Source organism: Natrix helvetica (genome assembly GCF_964273705.1).
Source record: "Natrix helvetica genome assembly, chromosome: 6".
NCBI lineage: Eukaryota > Metazoa > Chordata > Lepidosauria > Squamata > Natricidae > Natrix > Natrix helvetica.
In genome coordinates this window covers 3,213,577-3,237,833 of record NC_138553.1, presented here as the reverse complement: position 1 = coordinate 3,237,833, position 24,257 = coordinate 3,213,577, and the positions used below count along the sequence as shown (strand labels likewise).

Below are 24,257 nucleotides of genomic sequence, written 5' to 3'. Positions count from 1 at the left end.
CAGAAAATATCAAAAAGTACCATTAAATATGAGACTGATTATGTTCACGAGACAAACCAGGTTTGATGTTCACCACGAAGGGGCCTCTGCGCTTATTTTTCCTGCAACAAACACGTTACGCCTAGTTGGTTGACTAGCTAATACAATGTGGGTTGATTTGTGAATGAGCCAAAACACCGTTCAAGAACGTCTCTCTTCGTGTTGACTTCAAGCAACGGAGGAAGAAAGGAACAAAGTCGCTCGCAACACTTTGCAGCTGCTAAACCAAGCCTGCTAAGATACAGCCTTTTGTGCCTTAAAATGGCTTCTACTGTACCGCTGTATATTTGAGCAACCAACTTAGATAGGAAACCATCTTCGGCCAACGAAGGAGAGTCTTGCAAAACCCACAACAGGCCTTAATTAACCGTGTTATGTTGGTTAACCTCTTTTCTGGGTTGGCACCAAGTGTTCAACTCGGAGGTTAGCCTTTCACAAAACCGCTACACACCAGGAGAAAGAAAGAAACCAGCTACCATTCTTATCTTTTAAGGGTTTGAAACACACACACACACACACACACACACACACACACACACGTGTTTGAATGCATGCTTGTGCGATGCCTTTCTAAAGGAACCTGCAAGGGCCCAAATATGTACAATTCCAGAGCATCGCAAATTTAACACAACCCAATTCAGCTACGGCAGGGGTGTCCAAACTTGGGAACTTTAAGACTTGTGGACTTCAACTCCCAAAATTCCCCAGCCAGCATGGGAGTTGAAGTCCACAAGTCTTAAAGTTCCCAAGTTTGGACACCCCTGAGCTACGGTAAAGGTGGGGAAATTCCCCCCAAGCGATAAAAACGAAAATTGTGCTTTTAAAAAAAAAAAATCAACGCCTGATTCTCAGCAACTAAACAAAGCTGTATTTTTTTTGAACTGGTTTGCCATTGCCTCCTTCCCAGGGCTCAGAAAAAGTGTGTGGCTCAGTTTTTAAGGCGTTGTGCCTAAAACAGGACCAGAACTCACAGTCTCCTGGTTTCTGGTGCCTTAACCGCTTCACCAAAGTAACCAAAATTCAGATGAGATGCATATATGGATAAAAGAAGAAGACCTTTCTCCGTTATTTATACCAGTGTTCCTCAACCTAATACTTTTGAGATGCGTGGACTTCAACTCCCAGAATTCCCTACACTGGGGAATTCTGGGAGTTGAAGTCCCCACATCTTAAAGTTGAGGAACACCGATTGATAGCACCAAGGAAATCAACCCTGCTTGCTTGTCAACGCAGGTTATAAATATAAACATTGCAAAAATAATAAACCCTCAAAATCTACAGATGCTTAAATGAGGCGATCGCATGGTAAAAAATTAGCTTGCTTTAACTCGTGGTCCTCCCATCAGGAACATCTCCAGTGTGGATATGTTTGTTCAAATGGAGTCCTGGTTTGGAGAAGACCTTGTCGCAGACAAAAAGACTCCCCAGTTAAGTCCAAGAACCTTGCAGAGTTCCCATTTTAAATCAGTTTCCCCGTTGGTTCCTAGTGGTGTCGCTTATTCTGTCATTCCTGGCCAACATCTCCATTCAGAGTCTTCTCCAAAGAGCAGGAGAACATCTGAAGAAATTCTGGAACCCTCTTCCTCAGCATCTCTCAGCCTCAACTTTTCGGAAGTTGCATGGACTTCAACTCCCAGAATTTCTCGTGAGTTGGAGTCTAGGTGTCTTCTTGAATTTGCTCAGGTTGAGGAAGAAAGGAACCTGAGAAATAGTCAACCTGTTTGACCAAGCCTCTGACTCTCAAGAAAGTTGGATAATCTTCCTTGTCCTCTGTCAATAGGCCATCTTTAACTAGGGACACTTAGATAAACCCTTATTCTAGGGATACTTATCCTAGACCAGGAATGTCCAACCTTGGCCAGTTTTAAGACCCATAGACTTCCCAGAATTCCACAACCAGCCATGCTGGCTATGGAATTCTGCGAGTTGGAAGTCCACAGGTCTTAAAACTGGCCAAGATTGGTCATCTCTGTTCTAGAGGAAGGTCATGAGATTTGGTTTCTTCATGTGTATTGGGGAGAAAGATCTGGAGAGCTATCTAGCTTACCTTCTATCTACAAATTAATAGACATGCGGAGAGCTACTGCTTAGGCAATCTGATTTGTGAGGAACCAACTTTGGATGATGCTGGTTGGGCCAAGATGACAAATGGGTGGTCAACACTCCCAACCAACCAAAAAGTAACTTGATAGCTGCCCACATCTTCTTCAGCCCTGTCCAAGGACCCAGTTCTCACTGGCATAGCTCTTCTGTCCCAAACAGGCAACAAGCTTTTGCAATGTTCTTCAACCATGCCATGGATCACTCATGAAAGGGTCAAATGAGCCACTTCTTCACTGTAAACCAAACTATCATAGAGCAACTTCCACATATCATCATCATCTTTTAATGACCCCATAATCTCTTGCGGGGTGGAGACTGGGCAACTGAATGAAGCTAGCAGAATGTTTAGTGGCCAGATCCCCTTCCCATTGCCAATGCGGAGTTTTGTTCGGTAGATATATTCTCATTGTGCCGAGAGAGAGAAATATCAGCCTCTACCTAGGATCAAACTCACAGCCTCCTGATTGTGAGGAGAGAGCTCCACCTCTAGGCCACCGCCCCACTCCACATATATTTGTTTTAAAGTCCACGTTTGACCCCAATAGTTTGATATCTGTGAACCGAAAGACGCCGATGTTGAATATTTGTGGGTTTTTTTTGCAAACTTTGGGGGCAAAACTGCCCAATTAATGGAGTCGCAGGAGCCACCAAACCATGGATCAGATTCCTCTTCAGTCAAACAAACCACCATTGTCACCTCGACAACCCAAATACGCAAAAAACGCTTTCCCCTTCTCCAAGGGAGGGGCGCCAGCTTGGCCCAGCCAAGAGTTGCGACTTTTGTGTTACAAAAATCAACCTTCCCGTCCTGCCAGAGAAGAATCTCGGCCCCTATTCCGTCCTAACGGTACAAAACGCTCTCACGATCAAGACCTCCGTCCGACGAAAAGCTCTCCGGCATCATTCCTGCTTCTTCTCCACCTTCTTCGGTTCGCAGGCTCGTACGAACCCCACATTTTTCCACACCTCCGTGTACAACAACATCCCCACGAAAACCAAGAAGGTGCCCAGCCAGTGCCAGACGGTGAAGGAGTTCTGGAAGTAGAGGATGGAGAAGATCAGGCTGACGAACTTCCGCAGCGTCACGACCAGCGTGACCGTCAAGGAGGTACATTCGGTAGTCAGGATGAAGACGCCTCGGATGCAGACGTATCTGAGAAAGGAGCGGAGTTAAGGGAAAGGAGGAGGGGGGGAAATGGAGGAGATCGGAGAAGATGCGAAGACGGCGTTCGTTCCATCTGGGATGCCAAAAGGAAGTTCTACCTGGCTGTGGTCACTTCTCCAGTTTCTGCAGGCCTGGCAGCTTCTTTGATCTGGTTACCAACCGGATATTCATTTTTTTATTTTTTTATTTTATTTTATTTAAAATATCTATATGCCTGGCCATCTTATAATAGCAGCTTCACAGTGCTTTTCATCCCTCTCTAAGTGGTTTACAGAGTCAGCCTCTTGCCCCCGACAATCTGGGTCCTCATTTGACCCTCCTCGGAAGGATGAAAGGCTGAATCAACCTTGAGTGGGTCAGGATTGAACTGCTGGCAGTGAGCAGAATTTGCCTGCAATACTGCATTCCAACCACTGCATCATCAGGGCCATTCCTTCCTTCCTTCCTTCTTTCCTTCCTTCCTTCTCTCTTTTTTTTTTCTCTCTCTCTCTCTCCACCTTCCTTCCTACAGCACATAAAACTTATGCATCCCTTCACAGTGCTTTTACAGCCCCCTCTAAGGGGTTTACAGTCAACCTCTTGTACCCAACAATCTGGGTCCTCATTTGACCCACCTCGGAAGGATGGAAGGCTGAGTCAACCTTGAGCTGGTCAGGATCGAACTGCAGGCAGTGGGCAGTTTGCTTGCAATACTGCATTCTAACCACTGCATCATCAGGGCCCTTCTTTCCTTCCTTTTCTCTCTCTCTTTTTCTTTCTCCTTTCCTCTTTCCCTCTCTCTCTCTCTCTCTCTGCCTTCCTTCCTTCCTTCCTATAGCACATAAGACTTATGTATCGCTTCATAGAGCTTTCCAGACCTCTCTAAGTGGTTTACAGAGTAGTTTGCTTGCTTCACTCCATGGGAAGATGTTGTAAGGCTGTAAATCATGCTAAAGGTTACCCAACTAAGGATTAACTGACAAATTTTTGCATATCTCGTTTTTCTAGGGTGAACATTTTCATATATCTCTTTTTTTTTCTATCGTGATAATTTTCGTATCTCTCGTTTTTCCTACGCGTTTCACTTTTCCTCTTTATAACTGCTATTCTAATAGCAAATCCTTCATAAAAGGTATTGCATTACATTCTTGCTTGAACTATCTTTCCATTGATCTATAATTTTATGGAACTACTCCAAACCAAAAGTGGCGTTATTAGCCATCAAACTTCAAATTACACTTTTCCCAAAAGGTTTCCACGATTTTGACCGCTACTGCAGGGAACGCAGGAATGTCAGCTGAGCCTCAACCTCACTGTGAGTCTGCTGGGTGTCTTCCCCCCAAAAAGGATACTGAGTTACGACGTTCATCAGGAGATACAACCACATGATGGGTAGGTTGAGCCCAACCAATGGCACTTGGACGAGTCCTGGGGAGAAGAAGAGGACCGTGAGCTGGGACAATCAAAAGAAGAGGCAACATGCTAAGCAACTGGCCTTACGTTGAGTAACTCCACTCGGTCCTGAAGTGGACAACTCCACAACTACCAGAATCCTCCTAATTTTAAGCGGGGCCTGCTTAATAATTTCATGTTTCAAATTAAAAATAAGCTCTCCGTTATCAACTCACTGGTTTGACTGAAGAGAAGTCCATGCCTGTAGATATCCGGAGCCAGAAAGAGAAACCCCGGAAGAGGAAGGGCGTGCTAGGAGGAAAAATAAAACAATAGTTTCGGAACAGAACCGGCAAAATTTAAGTTTGGACCACAATCCCCATCATGCCTGCAGATCCTGGAGCACAGCGGAAGAGTTGAAGTCGACCCATCTTAAAGCTTATTGGCTGAGGAATTCTGGGAGCTGAAGTCCACCCCTCTTAAAGCATGCTGGCTGGGGAATTCTGGGAATTGAAGTCCACCCATTTTAAAGTATGCTAGCTGAGGAATTCTGGAGGAATTGAAGTCCTCCCATTTTAAAAGAAGCTGGCTGGGGAATTCTGGGAATTGAAGTCCTCCCGTCTTAAAACATGCTGGCTGGGGAATTCTACAGTCACCTAACATTTGGGGGAAACCACTTACGGTAACTCCTGCAAATTGAAACCAGATAAAATGGACGGTGGACACTTACATTGTAGAACAAAGCTTCCTTGGAGTGTTTTCCAAACTTTTTATAGATGGTTTCTTGGAAAATCCCCATCAGGGCTGACATGAAGAGGGCAAAGGTCAAAGCCGCGATTCCTAAAACATAAGGCGGATGCTGAGACCGACATTCGGCATCTGCCCTTCAGCCGAAAATCCCCAAGAATGGGTGAGGATCTTAAAAAACATTTTCCCTAAAATAAGATTTCCTCAGTCTCAGGTTTGACTGAGTGAATGCATCCACCTTGTTTCCTTGGCTACGATACAGACATGGTTTGAAACTGCCTTATTCCAGGATATGTTTCCACTTCCCCATTTACTTCATCTTAGCTTGTAGGGAACTAACCAAGGTTGCTTAAAGGCTGTCACCCAGGAAAAACGAACTTAAGAGACCGAGGGGTAGCCTTGAAATGCACCATTCAAGACACAGCATGAAAATGTGTTCATAGAGATTGCAGGTCAGGGTTGAACTGTGGGGACCTTGGTACTCTCCCATCTTGGTTGTTTACTTGCAGACATTTCATGACCCAACTAGGTAACATTATCAGTGCTAAAAGGGAGGGGAGTTTGCAGTCTGGAGGAGGAGGAGGAGGAGGAGGAGGAAGGGGACGGACGGACTGTGGGGTCCTTGGTGCTGTCTGAGCTTGGGGCTTTTCTTGCAGACATTTCATGACCCAACTAGGGAACATCATCAGTGCTAGGAGGGAAGAGTTTTGTTCTCTGTTTATAAACGGGTTTTTTGCACAGTCAGTGTTGGTGTGTCTCCACTGGGAAACTATGAGCATCCTAGACCCGTGATGGTGAACTTATGGCACAGAGTCCTCTCTGTGGCCATGTGCACCGTCGCCAGCTGTTCTGGTTTCCAGCTGGTCTTTGCAAGCTCAGGAGCACCTGAAAACGGCTCAAAAAATGTTCAAAGCCAGCCTGAAAATGCCCCGAAAAACAGCCTGAAAACAACCCCCCAAATGGCCTGAAAATGCCCCCAAAAAGGGGCAAAAAAGACATGCATGCACCTGCCAGCTGGTGTGCATGCGTGTTCTGGTTTGGGCACTCAGTGCTGAAAAGGTTCAGCACCCCTGCCCTAGAGCAACATGGCTGGAGAATTCCCGGCACGCTGACAAAACAGCCATCGACGGGCAGAGAGAGATAAATAACATCTACATGCCATTCAAAAGACAGCCTCAAAAAGCTTAAAAGGAAACGAAAAGAACAAAGCACCCCCCACCAGCAATCCATTCCTCCTCCTCTGCCGCCTCCCCCACCCACCCCATTTGCCTCCTTTACTTCACAAACCCCACTCCCTTCTAGCACGGATGATGTTACCTAGTTGGGTCATGAAACGTCTGCAAGAAAAAACCACCAAGCTCAGAGAGCAGCAAGGACCCCACCGTCTCTCTCTTGCCACTCCTCTTCCTTTTCTTCTGCTTCCTCCTCCCCTTCTCCTTCTCCTCCAATCCCCAAATCCCCTTTCCTTTAGCACTGATAATGTTATCTATTTGGGTCATGAAACGTCTGCAAGAACACCATCAATCTCAGAGACCACTGAGGACCCCATGAAAACACATCCTTGGCCCTGTATAAAAATATTGCCTGTCCACAGCCCCCCCCCCCCCAGGTTAGTATTAATACTGCTAAGAGCCCACTTCCCCTTCTTATGTTGTGAGTAATTTCCGTAGGTTTTTTTTCCTATCAACTGAGTGAACACGCTCAAGATTAAGCGATCCAGCCGAGCTTAGCAAAGGGCCGGCAGCCAGGGGAAGGCTGGGGTGGCAGTATAGAAAGCGGCTTCGCTGGTATGATTAATGCGTTAGTGTTACCTCTGTTGTGTAGGCGGAGGGAGCAACCACATCACAACTTTAATCAGGCCTGGACAAAGTATAACAACAACAACAAAATAGCTGGCAAGAGAACAAAGAGGAGAAGTGCCAGAGCACAAATGACATCTGATTTAATACGAAGTTTAAGTGCATCAGATGCAAATTCAGGGATTACATTAATTATTATTATTTTGGAATTGCCCTTCTCCTTCCACCACACTATAAAATGAAAAATATGGTGGCTGGTTTAAAGGGTTTGGTTTGGGAACAGGATTGTGTTCTGTGCCCCTTCCCAGGTCACATCAGGCTCAGGATGAGGGTTACCTGGGGAGCATTTACACACCTAGAAGCCACCAGAGAAAGGCAGAGATGCTCTCCTCATCTTCACTCGCACCCGGCACAGAGCTCTACAAGGGAAGGAAGGAAGGAAGGACAAGAGAGAAGAATGGATGGATTGATGGGAGAAAATAGGAGAAAGAAGGAAGGAAGGATGGAGGGACAAGATAGAAGAATGGATGGATTGATGGAAGAAAAGGGGAGAAGAGGGAGGGATGGGAAGGAAGGAAAGAAGGAGGGAGGGACAAGAGAGAAGGATTGATGGAAGAAAATGGGAGAAGGGAGGGAAGGAAGGAGGGAGAGAAGGAACAAGAGAGAAGAATTGATAGATTGATGGAAGAAAAGGGAAGAGGGGGGAGGGAAGGGTGGGAAGGGAAGGAAGAAAGAAAAGGAGGGGGGAGGGACGAGAGATGAATTGATGCATTGATGGAAGAAAAGGAGAGAAGCAAGAGAGGGGGGGGAGGAAAGAAGAAGAGATAATGATCGATGGATCAAAAGAAGCAAGAAAAGAAAAAAGAAAGAAAGAAAGAAAATATCAGCGTCTGCAATTGATCTCTTCTTATAAGATTCATCAACAGGCATCAAATCAGGATAAAAAATTATAAATGAGTTTAATTGATATATTACTGCAAACACCACCATAAAATGCAGCCTTGGAGGGAAGGTTTCCCAAAATCCCACCTGCAGAAAGGGGGAATTTGCCCCTCTGGCCAGCCTGACCCGGAGTCCTTCGCATACCTGTTCCTTTTATCTCCTCCCTGCTCTCAGACTAGTCCTCATGATCTCCATCAACGACGGCAGGTTCTTATCGGCAGCTACAGGTAGTCCTCGACTTACAACCATTCATTTAGTGACTGCTCAAAGTCACAACCACACTGAAAACAGTGGTTTAGGGCCGGTTTTTCCGCACTTTGCAGCATTTCCCATGGTCAGGTGATCAAAATCCAGAGGCTTGGCAACTGGCGTGGACTAATGACGGTTGCAGCGTCACATGATCCACTTAGGCGCCCTTCTGCCAAGCAGAGCCAGGTTCACTTAACAACCTGTGACTGACTTAACCACCGCAGAGAGTCACTTAACAGTGGCAAGAAAAGTCATAAAAAAACTCAGTGAACCCTCTTGCTTACCAACAGATACTTTGGGCTGAATTGCGGTCATATGTCGAGGACTACCTTTGTGGTCATAAGAAGGTGTAAACCTGGAAGTTCATGCTTTGGATTCAAATTCTTATTTTATCTCCTGGTTCTTCTTCATTTCCCTTCGGTTTGCTTACTTTCTCTACCTGTCAATCTTGCTGGGCAAGTCCTCAAGGTTTTATTGCTTTTATTGTATTTGTGTTGGGGTGGCTCAGTGGCTAAGACGCTGAGCTTGTCGATCAGAAAGGTCAGCAGTTCGGCGGTTCGAATCCCTAGCACCGCATAACGGAGTGAGCTCCCGTGACTTGTCCCAGCTTCTGCCAACATAGCAGTTCGAAAGCAGGTAAAAAATGGAAGTAGAAAAATAGGTGCCACCTTTGGTGGGAAGGGAACAGCGTCCCGTGCGCCTTCAGAATTTAGTCATGCCGGCCACATGACCACAGAGACGTCTTCGGACAGTGCTGGCTCTTCAGCTTTGAAACGTAGATGAGCACTGCCCCCTAGAGTCAGGAATGACTAGCACATATGTGCGAGGGGAACCTTTACCTTTACTTTATTATATTTGTGTTAGTCGTTGTATGTAATTTTTTTTTTTTGCTGTTGCCCCTTGGAACGGCCCTACCTTGCTGATGGCAGATCATAAATCAATTTTATAGGGCAGACCATAATTCAACTTAAACAGACAGAAAGTTAAAACAGACAAAAAATGAGAGCTCCCCTTTTTTATGACTTCCCTGGCATTTTCTGCACACAGGTGCCATGTTCCAACTTTAAAATTGACAAAATTACAAAAATATTCAAAAAAAAAATAGACCAGGTGGGCTACCTGTTCAGGATTAGTTAGTCTGGGCAGGGGCTGGGCCACCTGGCCAAGTAAAAGACGAAACTGCAAAGAGGGGCAAAATCCAACTTGCTGCCAATGTCCTTCTGCTGCCATACGAAAGAAGTTTGCTGCAGCCCATCCAACAAGCCATTTATAGAATAACAGAATTGGAAGGGACATTGAAGATCTCCTAGTCCAACCCCCTGCCTAGGCAGGAAACCCTACACCAGTTCAGACAAATAGCTATCCAACATCTTCTTAAAGACTTCCAGTGTTGGGGCATTCACAACTTCTGGAGGCAACTTCTGTTCCACTGATTCATTGTTCTCACTGTCAGGAAATATCTCCTCAGTTCTAAGTTGCTTCTCTCCTTGATTAGTTTCCACCCATTGCTTCTTGTCCTGCCCTCAGGTGCCTTGGAGAATAGCTTGACTCCCTCTTCTTTGGGGCAGCCCCTGAGATATTGGAAGACTGCTATCATGTCTCCCCTAGTCCTTCTTTCTCTTAAGCTAGACATACCCAGTTCCTGCAACCGTTCTTCATATGTTTTATCCTCCAGTCCCCTAATCCTCTTTGTTGCTCTTCTCTGCACTCTTTCCAGAGTCTCCACATCTTTTTTTTACATCGTGGCCACCAAAACTGGATGCAAATATTCCAAGTGTGGCTTTACCAAGGCCTTATAAAGTGGTATTAACATTTGACGTGATCTTGATTCTCTCCCTCTGTTGATGCAACCATTTGTTTATTTAAAACATTCATAGAGCCACTCATTGATCCTGGCCTGTTGCCAATCCAAATTTAAAACCATTTTAAAACAAGTCATAAAGCTAAGTACACTCAAAACAAGAGTGCCAAGTCCAGGTGCCAAGTCGTATCGTCTTTCATTCCAGCTCTTGGAGAAAAGTCAAATGTTTGAAGCTTTGCGGAAGACTAAAAGGGTGGGGGCTGCCAAATTTTAGGGGGTGTTTCACAGGGGAAGGGCTCCCGAGCTACGATATTTAGGGGAAGGGACAAGGACTGTGCCCACCCAGTCTTTAGGAAAAAGAATGGCAGTATCTGGGGGAGGTGTGAAAAGAGGCACCTATTCTGACCCAAAAAGCACGAGGCAGAGTCCTGGTCCCTTTTATGAAACGAATGTGAATTCCTCTCATTCACATTCAGCCAAGGCCTGGCAAACAGTCTTTCAAAGGAGTATTTATGACCACAGACCTTATCTAGCTTGGAAAGCTGCCGTGTAAATATTTTCCCAATGAGGTGCTGTGCAAGGAAAGGCTGGGCACAGAGTCTCGGAGATTCACGGACAGATCTTCACACTCCGGAAATGAATCTAACAACTGAACGAATGAATTGCTTCCTGCAAAAGCCCCCTCCCCTTTCACTCTTCTTTTGTTTCCTATGGGAGGGGCCAATCCCCTTCCACCTGTGACTTTACTCCCAAGTCGATCCTGATTTCTGAGTTGTTCTTTTCTTCTGGCCATTCTGCGCATGCGCACACTGGGAACAGGCTCCAGCTGTTCCTCTGCCTCACTGATGTCTGACTCCGAAGGCAGCTGATAGCTGGCATACAGCCCTGGTCCCCTCTCTCCCTCCAACACAGAGCCCTCGTCCAAGCCTTCCCCAGACTCCAGGACTGGCCCAGGTTCCTCCCCAACCTCCTCACTGTCCAACTCTGCTGCCAGTACCACTGACCGCTGGCGGGCCACAACAGCACCAGCTACGTAGTCACAAGCGAACTAAACTCTGGCCGGATTTAAGGGAAAGGAGAAGAACGGAGGGGATTTGAGGAGATGTGGAGGTGCTGCCCCAACATTTGGGACCCTAACAGGAGGGCTGGCATCTTTCCATCTTCTCAAATCCCATCTCCTTTCCCTGAAGTCCAGACGGAGTTTAGTTCGCTTGTGACTACATAGGGATTCTAAGACTGATACCTCTTTTTACTCCTCCACCAGATTCTGCCATTCCTTCTACTAAAAATAAGATGGGCACAGTCCTTGCCCCTTCCCTGAAATATTGCCATCTGGGGGCAGCTCGGGAGCCCCTCCTTTAGGAAACACCCCCCCCTTAAATTTGACCGTCCCCTCATCCTTTTAACTTTTCTTAAAGCTTTGAAGAACCTGGCATTTCTCCAGGAGCTGGGATAAATTCTCCCCATCCTTTATGACCCACAATTGAGGCCAAAATTTCTGTCGCTAAGCGAGACAGTTGTTAAGTCAGTTCCCATAAGATGGCAATATTTAGGGGAAAGGACTAGAAGCATGCCCATCCTATGTAATCTGTGAGGACAGGTAGAGATTCTTAGGGGAAGGTGGCAGCCCTATTGTTGTGGCCCGCCAGGTGTCAGCAGAGGTGGTGGCAGATTCGAACAATGAGGAGGTCGGGGAGGAACCTGGACCAGTCCTGGAGTCTGGGGAAGGCTCAGATGAGGGCTCTGTGTCGGAGGCAGAGAGGGGGCCAGAGCCGTCCGACAGTTATCAGCTGCCTTCGGAGTCAGACATCAGTGGGGCAGAAGAACAGCTGGAGCCTGTTCCCAGTGTGACAAAGGGAACAGTTAAGGAACAAGGGCCGATGCGGGAGTAAAGGCACAGGTGGACAGTGAATGACCCCTCCCAGAGGGAATAAAAGAGGAGCGACAGGGGAGTGGAGTTTGCAGGAGACAATTACTTCAATTCATTCGGGGGAAGATCTGTTCCTGACTTCATGCCAAGGAATTGCTGCTACAGCATGGAGTTTGGAAGATATCGGCCTGGCAGCTCTCCAAGCCTGATCAAGGCCTGTAATTGTGAAATCTCATGAAAGACTGTTGGCCGGGACTTTGCTGGAGAGGAATTCCCTTGAACCTAAATAAAAGGGGTTTTATTGGGACGAGGAGTCGGCTTCATGCTCTTGGGAAGCCTCAGTCAGAACGCTTCTCTCTGATCCACCCTTGGGAGGCAGGGCGCACAGGTTTGGCCAGTGGTTGGTGCCCGGGAAGAGTGTGGGGCGTGCTGGGGTAGGCGTCTAATCTTGAGAGGACACGACAGGTACTTAACAGAGAGAGGAACGGGACTTACCAGTTCTTGGGCTGACATGAGAGTACAGGTGAAAATGCCCAGAGAGACCAAAGCGATAGAGATGTATTTGGAGACAGTATACCTGGGCAAGAGAAGGAGGGGAGAGCTTCAATAGAAGGAACAGGGCAGCCCGAGACCCCCACTCAGCTTTCCATGGGAAACCCCTCCAAACTTTGACAAGCTCAGCTTTGCAGCAAGCAAGCAAGAGCCCGTTTGGTCCAGTGGTGAAGGCACCTGGCTAGAAGCCAGGAGGAAGTGAGTTCTAGTCCTGCCTTAGGCATGAAAGCTGTCTGGGGGACTTTAGGCCATTGTTTCCTAGTGAGGGACTAGAACTCACCGTCTCCTGGCGATTGGTGCAAGGTCACCCAGCTGGCTTTCATGCCTAAGGAGGGACTAGAACTCACTGACTCCTGGTGATTGGTCCAAAGTCACCCAGCCGGCTCTCCTACCTAAGGCAAAACTAGAATTCTCGGTCTCCCAGTCTCTCGCCTGGCGATTTCATTACAAGATCCTTCCCACATACTGGTTTGGCCCTGCCCCTTCCAGAGGACAATACAATACAATAGCAGAGTTGGAAGGGACCTTGGAGGTCTTCTAGTCCAACCCCCTGCCTAGGCAGGAAACCCTACACAGTTTCAGACAAATAGCTACCCAACATCTTCTTAAAGACTTCCAGTGTTGGGGCATTCATAACTTCTGGAGGCAGATAAATGTTGCACTGGTTAATTGTTCTCATTGTCAGGAAATTTCTCCTCAGTTCTAAGTTGCTTCTCTCCTTGATTAGTTTCCACCCATTGCTTCTTGTTCTGCCCTCAGGCGCCTTGGAAAATAGTTTGACTCCCTCTTCTTTGTAGCAACCCCTGAGATATTGGAAGACTGCTATCATGTCTCCCCTGGTCCTTCTTTCTATTAAACTAAACATACCCATTTTCTGCAACTGTTCTTCATATGTTTTAGCCTCCAGTCCCCTAATCCTCTTTGTTGCTCTTCTCTGCACTCTTTCCAGAGTCTCCGCATCTTTTTTACATCTTGGTGACCAAAACTGAATGCAAATATTCCAAGTGTGGCCTTACCAAGGCCTTATAAAGTGGTATTAACCCTTCACGTGATCTTGATATTGGTTGACAAGCCCCCCCCCCCCCAATTTTTCAGAAAACCAGGTTTTTGGGTTGATGTCACTGATTCTCAACAGTTGCTCGTCCGTTTTTTGAAAAGGACTCAAATTGTCTTGTCAAAAAACAGGGGCTCAAAAACAGAGAGAGGGGGAAGGGTCTTGAAATCCTCCTAACACCCCACCCCCACCCTATGAAACAGGTAGTCCTCGACTTACGACCACAACCGAGCCCAACATTTCTGTCGCTAAGCGAGACAGTCGAGTGAAATTTGACCAATTTTAGGACCATTCTTGCCACAGCTGTTAACACTGCAGTTGTTAAGTGAGTCACGCGTTTGTTAAGTGAATTTGGCTTCCTCCCCTTATGGGTCGCAAAAAGGTCGCAAAAGGGGATCCCATGACACACTCACACCTGGGAAGCTGCAACCGTCATAACTATGAGTCAGTGGCCAAGCATCCGAATTTTGATCATGGGACCACGGGGAGGCTGCAATGGCCATAAGTGTGAACAATGGACATAAGTCACTTTTTTCAGTGGCGTTGTAACTTTGGTCTCTAAATGAATGTCGTCTATGGAGACTCTCAGTCATCCAGGCGCTGGTTGTCCCAAGGGTGCTTTTTTTTTCAGGAGGCAACTGGACTTTCTGGTTTCTCTTTGAAGACGTTTCGCTTCTCATCCGAGAAGCTTCCTCAGTTCTGACCGAATGGTGGGGAAAAGAAGGATTGAGACTCCTTGCAGACAGCTGGTCATTTGCATCCTTTTTTAAAGAGTCCTTGAGGCCACTTGGAGGTTTGTCTGTGTCCTCAGGGTCACAACTGAGTGGAGCAAATGGGTGTGGAGCCTTCTTGGAACTGCTGAAAGGACTGTGTTGTAAACTGGAGATAGATGATGTCATATCCCTCCCCCTCTTTGCGGAGAGGCCTGTTCAATTTTTACAAAGATGGCCTCTTTGACCCTTCTTTCAAAGCAGCGGTTCTCTCCGTCCAAAATGTGGGCTTTGCTGTCTTCCAAAGAGTGTCTTTTGTCTCTTGAATGCACATGGCCTGCTGAATCTTATCCTGATGGGCTCAGTTCTCCTCTGTTGCGCCATGCGGTTGTGAAATGGCTGTTTTGTTTCCCCAATCTACAGATCTGCCCACGGCTCGCTGCGTTGTATTGCACAGGCCACGTTGCTCAGTTTGTCACAAAAAAGTGAAACGAAGAAGAACAAGAAATCCCAGTTGCCTCTAGAAAAAGCACCTTGGAGGGGGGGGTTAGGTTGAGGACTACCTGTGTACACAAATGTCCTTTGGGCCAAACCCCACGGCCTGCGAGATCTACCAGGGGAAGCCACCTTACCTTTTCTTCAGAATGATGATCCCTAGCACCATACTGGCTATCAAAGAGCCCTACAGGGAGAGAAAGGGGGAAAAGGGGGGGGGGGAGACAGGTGTAACAGCCATTGGGATAATACAGGTAAGTCCTCGACTTACAACAAGTGCCCTTTCAAAGTTATAACGGCCCCCCCAAAAAGTGACCCAGGACCGGTTTTTCACGCTTATCACCATAGATTATGAACATGACTTTAGGGCTGAAGGTACAGGTGGGGTCCTCGACTTACGACCGCAATCGAGGCCAACATTTCTGTTGCTGAGCGAGGCAATATTAAAGATGGGATGTAAATCAATGCAAAATAATGAAAAACGGGAAAAAACTCTCACCGATCGAAAGATCATATGCAGGGGCATCGCAATGTTGAGGTTGAGAGCATAGTTGTTCACCACACTGACTGTGAAAAACATGCCCACCATAATGAGGTAGAACCTAGAAGAGAGAGAAGCACAAAATTCCAGGTTATGTGGGATGTGAGTTTCCGGGAAGCTTGTGCGTCTGACAGGTAGTCATTGCAAGGGGCCTTTCTTCCCCCTACTCCCGTGCCCAATATCCCTGCCCTCTCCCTTCCCCCTCCCATGAGCTCCTCTTTCCCGCCCTGTCTACGATCCTGGCGCATTGCCCCAAATCCTGGCGCATTGCCCCAAATCCATCAGGCGCTTCCCCATTGGCCCACTGGAGGGCGAACGTCGCGGCTGGCTTTCCAGAGGAGCTGCGAAGGAACGGACATCGCAGACAATTGCCGCTCTAGGACACTGCACTCGCTCTGCATAACGGCCCAGGCTCTCTCTTCTCCCTCCCATGACATTATAAACAATTGCTGCTCTAGGACGCCGAACTTGCTCTCCTTAACAGGCCAGGCGTTCCAGAGTTATGCTAGAACACACACACACATACACACATACATACATACAGTCTTTGTTATAAAGATATAAAAAGAAAAACAAAGATAGAATATATAGAAGATAGATAGATGATAGATGATAGATAGATGATAGATAGATGATAGATAGATAGATAGATAGATAGATAGATAGATAGATAGATAGATAGATAGATGATAGATAGATAGATAGATAGATAGATAGATAGATAGATAGATAGATAGATAGATAGATAGATAGATTCAAGTAAAAATTCAATTTCAAAATAGAAGAGATCGGGCATACCTGATAGGAATTGTGGGCTGTTTCCTTCCAAAGTTGGCTTCAAAGATGAAACCCTCCAAAGCTATGAAGAAGAACTGAAAAAACGTAATCAAATTCCCGCTTCCTGGATATTCCCTGCGTTTGTGTTAGACAAATGAGAGGAGGGAAGGAGAGAAGAATATTCACAATTTGTCTGCAGCTTTGGGAAGCTTGGAAATAAAAATAAGAAATACAACTGAGCAAGAAAAAGGAAAAAGCAGTTCAAATGCCATGCACTCTCTTTCTTTCTTTCTTCTTTCTTTCTTTCTTTCTTTCTTTCAAACGGAGGTGATCAAGACTCAGAAAAGATTCAAAAGATTCAGAAATTAGAAAATAATTATAAATAATTATAAAGCCGCCTAAATGAACAAAATTGAAAATGTAAGCTGCATTGTATAAGAAAGAGTACGCCAATGGATTAATATGTATAAAAGAAATATATGTACACAAAGATAGATATAAGATGTATTGTATATCAATGAGTACATTAATAGACTGATATGTATAAAGGAAGTACAAATACATATGTATGGACATAAGAGGTATTGTAGATAAATTAATATATTAATAGACTATCATGTATAATCATGTTGATCTCCGCTCCTTCCGTAAGAAACTCAAGACCCACTTGTTCAAATTAGCCGGCCTGGCCCAATTGTAACTATAAATATAGTATAATCTAATCCTGACCTTCCTGGATGGCATTTTAAAAATTTTTAATTCTGGGGTTTTTAATAGGTTTTAATTGAAACTATTTTAACTATCAGTTAGTTTGGTTATTATACAGACTGTGTGTTTAAGTTGGTTTGTCTGCGTTTTGTGTTTTGCTTTGTTGTCTATTATATTTATTGTCTGTACACCGCCCCGAGTCCCTTCGGGGAGAGGGGGCGGTTTATAAATTTAATAAACTACACTAACTAAACTAAAAGAAATATATGTACAGATGTATGGACAAAAATGGCACAATGGAGATATACCGATGTGGAAATGCTGCAAAGGTGATAATTGTGTTCAAAAACTGGAAAAAAAAACTTTAGTGTTTTTTTTTTTAAAAGACTCAGAAAAATATAGGAAATTATAATAAAGGTAACACCTATTTAATTGTACATATTGTAACAGCTTGTAAATGCACACTACTGGAAAAATGTAGAATGATCGAATGACAGATGCTAATATAATTTTTAAAAAATCTGGTATGTGCAGAAATTGATAGGTTGACTTTAAAAACGAAAGAAAATCAAAGAAGATTCAGAATATTTTGTGACATGGGAATTTTCCTACAAATGGTTAGTTGACAGATACAGAGGTTAGATGAGTGGATTGACGTGAAATATGGAGTACAGGAGAAAGAAAGAATGATTAGTAAATATTTTGATGGCTATGTCATTGATATCATAATGGAAGATAGCATACTTTTCAATAACGATTGATATTATCGCATATATGTTTACATGTACATGATTATAATGATTATGGTGATGTTTATATTTTAACACTTTGGACACCTAGAAAACACACCGTTCAATATAGAAATGGAATCTGGGATATAAAACAATAAAAACATATTAACAAAAAGGCTCAGAAAAATCCAGAGACTCAGCACTACAGAAAACACCAGTAGTTGACAGAAGTGAAATTTCTGTTGTTCAAGATTGAACTGAGCTTGGTTGGTTCTTGCAGGCGTTTCATGACCCAGCTAGGTAACATCATCAGTGCCAAGGAGGGTGGGGATTTTCCACTCGCCCTGATGATGTTCCCTAGTTGGATCATGGAAGTGTTTGCAAGCCAAGAATGAAGCTCAGAGAGCACTAAGGACCCCACAAAATTTGAATTAATTTGTACCTTGGGGATTGACCTGTGAGGGTCCTTGTTGCTCTCTGAGCTTGGTGGAGGTTTTTTTTCCAGAGTTTTCATGACCCAACTAGGTGATATCATCAATACAGAAAAGAATCTGGGAGGAGGAGGAGGAGGAGGAGGAGGAGGACTGTGGGGTCCTTATTGCTCTCTGGGCTTGGTGGTTTCCCTACAAGACATTTCATGACCCAACTAGGTAATAACATCAATACAGAAAAGAATCTGGGAGGAGGAGGAGGAGAATTACAACTGCAGGGTCCTTGGCTCTCCCTGCTTTTCTTACAAGATGTTTCATGACCCAACTGGGTAACATCATCAGTGCTAGAAAGGGTAGGGGGAGGACTGAAAGGTCCATGGTGCTCTCTGAGCTGTTTTTTTACAGACATTTCCTAACCCAACTAGGTAACATCATCAGAGCTAGAAGGGAGCATGTTGTTTTTTTAGACTGACGGAGGAGGAAGACTGTGGAGGGTCCTTACTATTCTCAGGGCCGGCTGTTTTCCTTGCAGACGTCTCCTGACCCAACTAGGGAACGTCATCAGGGCAAAGATCAACCCTGAATTGCAATCCAGCAGAAGAAAGCCGAAGCGGGGCTGCTGTTAAACCCGGGGGAAAGGATCCCCTCGCTGCAGGGCAGAGCCCAGCCCAGCCACCTTTTGCACCCACACTCACCGGATCAGCAGCTCCAGGAAAACCACGTTGCTGCAGCAGCCCCCAAAGACCAGCCCCACCGCCAAAGAGGGGTGCATCCTGGCCACCAAAGAGCACCGGGGCGCCCGCAAACTCCAAGCCGGCACCCTGCGTGATGCCCACGCTTCCTGCTCCGGGCCCGCTTCGCCCTCCCTCCGCCGCTGTAGTTCTTCATCCGACTCCCTGCCGGGCGACCTTATGGCGCTCCCGCGCGGGCTGGACTACGTCTCCCAGGAAGCCCCGCGCGTTCCGCCCCTGTACACGTGTCCGTCTCTCCTCCAGGCCGGGGCTCCCTTCTGGTCGGCTTCCCAGAGGCCTTCTGGGAGTTGGAGTCCATCCTTCTCAGCTGCTTGCGGTGGAGAGAGGTGGAGAAGGAGGGAGCCCGCGTGGCCGCAGGAAGCTTTGCTTCTTCTTTTTTAATTAAAAAAAGTAATGAATTGGTTTTCGGGAAAAGATTTTGCAAAGTTAATAAGAAACAGAAAAGCATTTCAGAGAGGGGAAAAATGGATAGTAAAGGGAACGTGAACAAGAAAAAAAAGGCGAAGACAGCAAAAATGAAAGAATAGAAAGCATGAATGTTATGCAATGCATATATTATATTATATTATATTATATTACATTGCATTATACTATACGATGCTAAGGTTTGCTATGCTATGCTATATTATATTACATTACTTATGTTATGTATACTATACTACAGTACGCTATACTAATGTTATGTTATTCTATGCTATGCTATATAATGTTATGTTATATTATATTATATTACATTACATTATATTATATTACTTATTTTATGTTATGTATACTATACTAAACTATACTACACTACGCTACACATGCTATGCTATGCTATATTATATTATATTACTTATTTTATGTTATGTATGCTATATTATACTACACTACACTATACTAATGTTATTTTTTTCTATGCTATGCTATATTATACTATATTATATTACTTATTTTATGTTATGTATATTATACTATACTACACTAATGTTATATTATAATATAATATAATATAATATATACTATACTATACTATACTATACTATACTATACTATACTATACTATACTATACTATACTATACTATAGGTAAAGGTTCCCCTTGCACATATGTACTAGTTGTTCCTGTCTCTAGGGGGAGCTGATCTCCGTTTCAAAGCCAAAGAGCCAGCGCTGTCTGAAGATGTCTCCGTGATCATGTGGCTGGCATGACGCAACACCAAAGGCGCACGGAACATTGTTCCCTTCCCACCAAAGATGGTTCCTATTTTTTCTACTTGCATTTTTACCTGCTTTCGAACTGTTAGGTTGGCAGAAGCTGGGACAAGTCACGGGAGCTCACTCCATTGCATTAGGGATTTTAACCACCATACTGCTGACCTTCTGATTGACAAGCTCGGCATCTTAGCCACTGAGCCACCGCGTCCCTTGTAATATTATACCGGTATTTATATTGTATTGCATGCGTTGCACAGATGTTCCTCAACATAACTGTTTTTCACACTTACAAACATTTCGGCATTCCTATAGACAGGCGATCAAAATTCATATGCTTGAAAACTGGCATGTACTTATAACGGTTGCAGTGCCCTGGGGTCATGGGATCTCTTTTTTGTGACCTTCTAGCACTGATGATGTTACCTAGTTGGGTCATGAAATGTCTGTAAGAAAACCACCAAGCTCAGAGAGCACCAAGGACCGTAGAGGATTCATGTAAATGACCATACTATTGCTAGGAAAGCTACAAAATATATATTTGGTGTGTTGATCTTCACCTGACAGAATCCATTCCTTTTTGATCTAAAAAGATCAAAGTAACCAAAGGCATGTATACCTGTTTTTCCTCAACCACCTCTTCTCAAGCATCTTACTTTGAGCCCCAAGTTCTTTGTGCTGATTCTGGTGTCAATAAGGATTTTATTTTAAAAAAACAACTTTTTTGTCCTTTCTGATGGATGCTTTTAGGAGGAAAAAAATATGCAAGCAATTAACTTGGTGGCTCCCTGCCCATAGTGGGTCAGGGGGGCACCCATATATTAAGCTGGGTGCCCCTTTGATGCCCGAAAGAGACAAAGCTCTACGGGGTTATTAAACCCAAACAGAAGGGAGAAAGCCATCAATTCTACCCCAAAGATTTGCATTTAATAAACCGTGAAATACCTGGGAGTGCAAGGTAGTTTTGATCAGTGGCGCCTGCAACTTTTTAATAAAACCGGACACCAAAGACATAGGTGGTTGGAGTTGCTTTGAGTTTGACCCTGGTAGGCACGGAATTCAAGATGAAGAATATTTGCAGTAGGTTGAGGGTTAACAGCTTCCCAGCTCTTTGGACTAGAGTCTAGACAGCTTTATAAGAGACGGGAAACCGTTTGTGGACTTTTTATGTGCTAAAGATAACAAATACTTAACAGAGGGATTAGAATAGAATAGAATATTGAAATAGAATAAAGGATGAGATAGCATAGAATAGGGAATGGAATGGGAAAGAATAAAATGGAATAAGGAATGGAATAGAATAAAATAAGGAATGGAATAGAATAGAATAAGGAATAGAATAGAATAGAATAGAATAGAATAGAGAATAGGAATAGAGAACACAATAGAATAGGAATGGAATGGAATAGAATAGAATAAGAAATGGAATGGAATAGAATACAATAGTCTCTAGTGCATAAGCTCTCAGTGTACACAAAAATACATTCATCAAGAATCATAAGATGCAACACTTGGTGATAGTCATAGGATACTAAATAAGCAATCAAATCATACTAGGAAACTAAATAATATAAAGGCTAAAGATACAAGCAACAAGGTTATAGTCATAAGTAGAAAAGGAGATAGGTAATAGGAAGGATGAGAAGAAGAAGAATAGTAATACTGTCTTAGTAAATAGTTTGACAGTATTGTGGGAATTAGTTATTAAGCAGAGTGATGGCATTCAGGAAAAAAAAAACTGCCCTTGTGTCTAGTTGTTCTGGTGTGCAGTGTCCTATAGTGTCGTTTTGAGGGTAGGAGTTGAAACAATTGATGTCCAGGATGTGAGGGGTCTGTAAATATTTTCACAACCCTCTTTTTGACTCATGCAGCGTACAGGTCCTCAATGGAAGACTTCTTGGTAGCAATTTTGCAACGCCGAAACGTTGCAAAGACAATCTCAACCTTACACGGGAAAAGACCCGAATACAACAAAACCAGCATACCTACACCCGTGAAAATCTACGAATATATATATATATATATATGTATGTATGTATGTATGTATGTATGTATGTATGTATGTGTATATATATATATATGTATGTATGTATGTATGTATGTATGTATGTGTATATATATATATGTATATATATATATATATGTGTATATATATATATATATATATATATATATATATATATATATATATATATATATATATATATATATATATATATATATATATATATTCCTCCAGAAGAATGAAATATTTTGGGAAATATTAAAATGGCAGGATAGAATATTTCCCCTTAAAGGAGAAATGGAGAAACTTGTTTTCCTTGTTTTCAAGGAGGCAGAAATCACCCCCCTCCGTTGAGTCTTTCTTAATAGCCCACAGCAGATGCCAGCACTTAAGGAGATAAAAGAACTTATTGAAAGAAGAAGCCAGCTATTTAGATGGCTCTATTCATAAGCAAAGCAAATACTGCAGGCAGAAATCCAATCAAGACTGGATGTTTCTAATGCCTTGCAGCCAGGTTTGACAGCTAACAAAAGCCAAATGGTAGGCTATGTATATAACATAAAACTTCTATTTCTTGACGTTGCCACGATGTAAAAAAGATGTGGGGACTCTAGAAAGAGTGCAGAGAAGAGCAAGAAAGAGGATTAGGGGACTGGAGACTAAAACATATGAAGAACGGTTGCAGAAACTGGGTATGTCTAGGTTAATGAAAAGAAGGACTAGGGGAGACATGATGGCAGTCTTCCAATATCTCAGGGGTTGCCACAAAGAAGAGGGAGTCAAACTATTCTCCAAAGCACCTGAGGGTAGAACAAGAAGCAATGGGTGGAAACTAATCAAGGAGAGAAGCAACTTAGAACTGAGGAGAAACTTCCTGACAGTTAGAACAATTAATCAGTGGGACAGAAGTTGCCTCCAGAAGTTGTGAACGCCCCGACACTGGAAGTCTTTAAGAAGATGTTGGATAGCCATTTGTCTGAAAAGGTATAAGGTTTCCTGCAGGGGGTTGGACTAGAAGACCTCCAAGGTCCCTTCCAACTCTGTTATTCTATTCTCTTCTATTCTATTCTACTTGGAATACTGCATTCATTTTCAGTCGCCACAATGTAAAAAAGATGTGGAGACTCTAGAAAGAGTGCAGAGAAGAGCAACAAAGAGGATTAGGGGGTTGGAGACTAAAACATGAAGAACGGTTGCAGGAACTGGGTATGTTTAGCTTAAGAGAAAGAAGGACTAGGGGAGACATGACAGCAGTCTTCCAATATCTCAGGGGATGCCACAAAGAAGAGGGAGTCAAGCTATTCTCCAAGGCACCTGAGGGCAGAACAAGAAGCAATGGGTGGAAACTAATCAAGGAGAGAAGCAACCTTGAACTGAGGAGAAATTTCCTGACAGTCAGAACAATTAATCAGTGGAACAGAAGTTGCCTCCAGAGGTTGTGAATGTCCCAACACTGGAAGTGTTGGATGGTCATTTGGTGTAGGGTTGCCTGCCTGAGCAGGGGGTTAGACTAGAAGACCTCCAAGGTCCCTTCCAACTCTGTTATTCCAAATTCTAAGTGCCACCATCTTTTGCAGCAAGAATATTCGGATCTTTACCCCTATTGAACTCTTGTTAATTAAAACAAACAAAAAACGTAACAAGAATTGCATTTATGCCAAATGCAGCCACATCTGCACCCTCGGTGATGCTGCTGTGTTGGACACTGGCAACAGCGGCTTCATTGCTACTGTACTTAAACTGAATAGTCACCCGAGGAAATGCATTTCCATGCATTTGTCCTAACAATAATCCTATCGTTTGGAAAAGACAATAAATACACGCATTAAGGTGTTGAGTTGTGTTTGTGTGCCTGTGTGTGTTTTTCTGTCGAGCATGTTTCAAATTGAATTCTTTCCCGGAGGCACTTTTGACAAGGGGTTCAACTCTCAGTCTCTTTATGTGCTGAATTACATTGCAGCTGTACGGTGTAACCCCACATCCTGTCTATTTTTCTTCTTCCTATTTCTTTCTTTCTCTCTTTTTTCTGAGCACTTAATGTTGTTGGGTTTAGGAGAAAATGGAGGAGGGAGGGAGGGAGGGAGGGAGATGGTAACAAGTCCCAAGCTGAAAGCATGGAAAACCAGGGCCGGAGACAAAGAGGTGTTGGAAAAGACGGATGGCATGGGTGACTAAAAGGGAGATAACATTTTGCAGTCGCTTCTAGGGTGACATATACGTTT

General features: G+C 44.1%; 1 protein-coding gene across 1 annotated transcript; it reads right to left on the bottom strand.

Moving 5' to 3' along the window:
- Positions 1-857: 857 nt before the first annotated feature.
- SLC35B4 (solute carrier family 35 member B4) lies at positions 858-18,978 on the bottom strand. The gene is made up of 10 exons (XM_081957628.1): positions 18,781-18,978; positions 16,237-16,350; positions 15,397-15,499; positions 15,035-15,084; positions 12,582-12,663; positions 7,580-7,643; positions 5,409-5,518; positions 4,915-4,990; positions 4,639-4,714; positions 858-3,295 (listed from the first exon to the last, which is right to left on the bottom strand). The coding sequence occupies exons 1-10, from the start codon at positions 18,855-18,857 to the stop codon at positions 3,043-3,045; spliced, it is 1,005 nt and encodes a 334-aa protein (XP_081813754.1). The 5' UTR covers positions 18,858-18,978; the 3' UTR covers positions 858-3,042.
- Positions 18,979-24,257: the final 5,279 nt, after the last annotated feature.

What these genes read in the sequence shown, in the direction of transcription:
- SLC35B4 (XM_081957628.1), bottom strand. Translation starts at nt 18,857, where the DNA reads ATGCACCCCTCTTTGGCGGTGGGGCTGGTCTTTGGGGGCTGCTGCAGC. An exon ending in TTCCTGGAGCTGCTGATCCG is followed by an intron (nt 16,351 to 18,780) that starts GTGAGTGTGGGT and finishes ACACAAACGCAG; the next exon opens with GGAATATCCAGGAAGCGGGA. An exon ending in ACTTCTCTTCAGTCAAACCA is followed by an intron (nt 4,715 to 4,914) that starts GTGAGTTGATAA and finishes TCTTCTCCCCAG; the next exon opens with GACTCGTCCAAGTGCCATTG.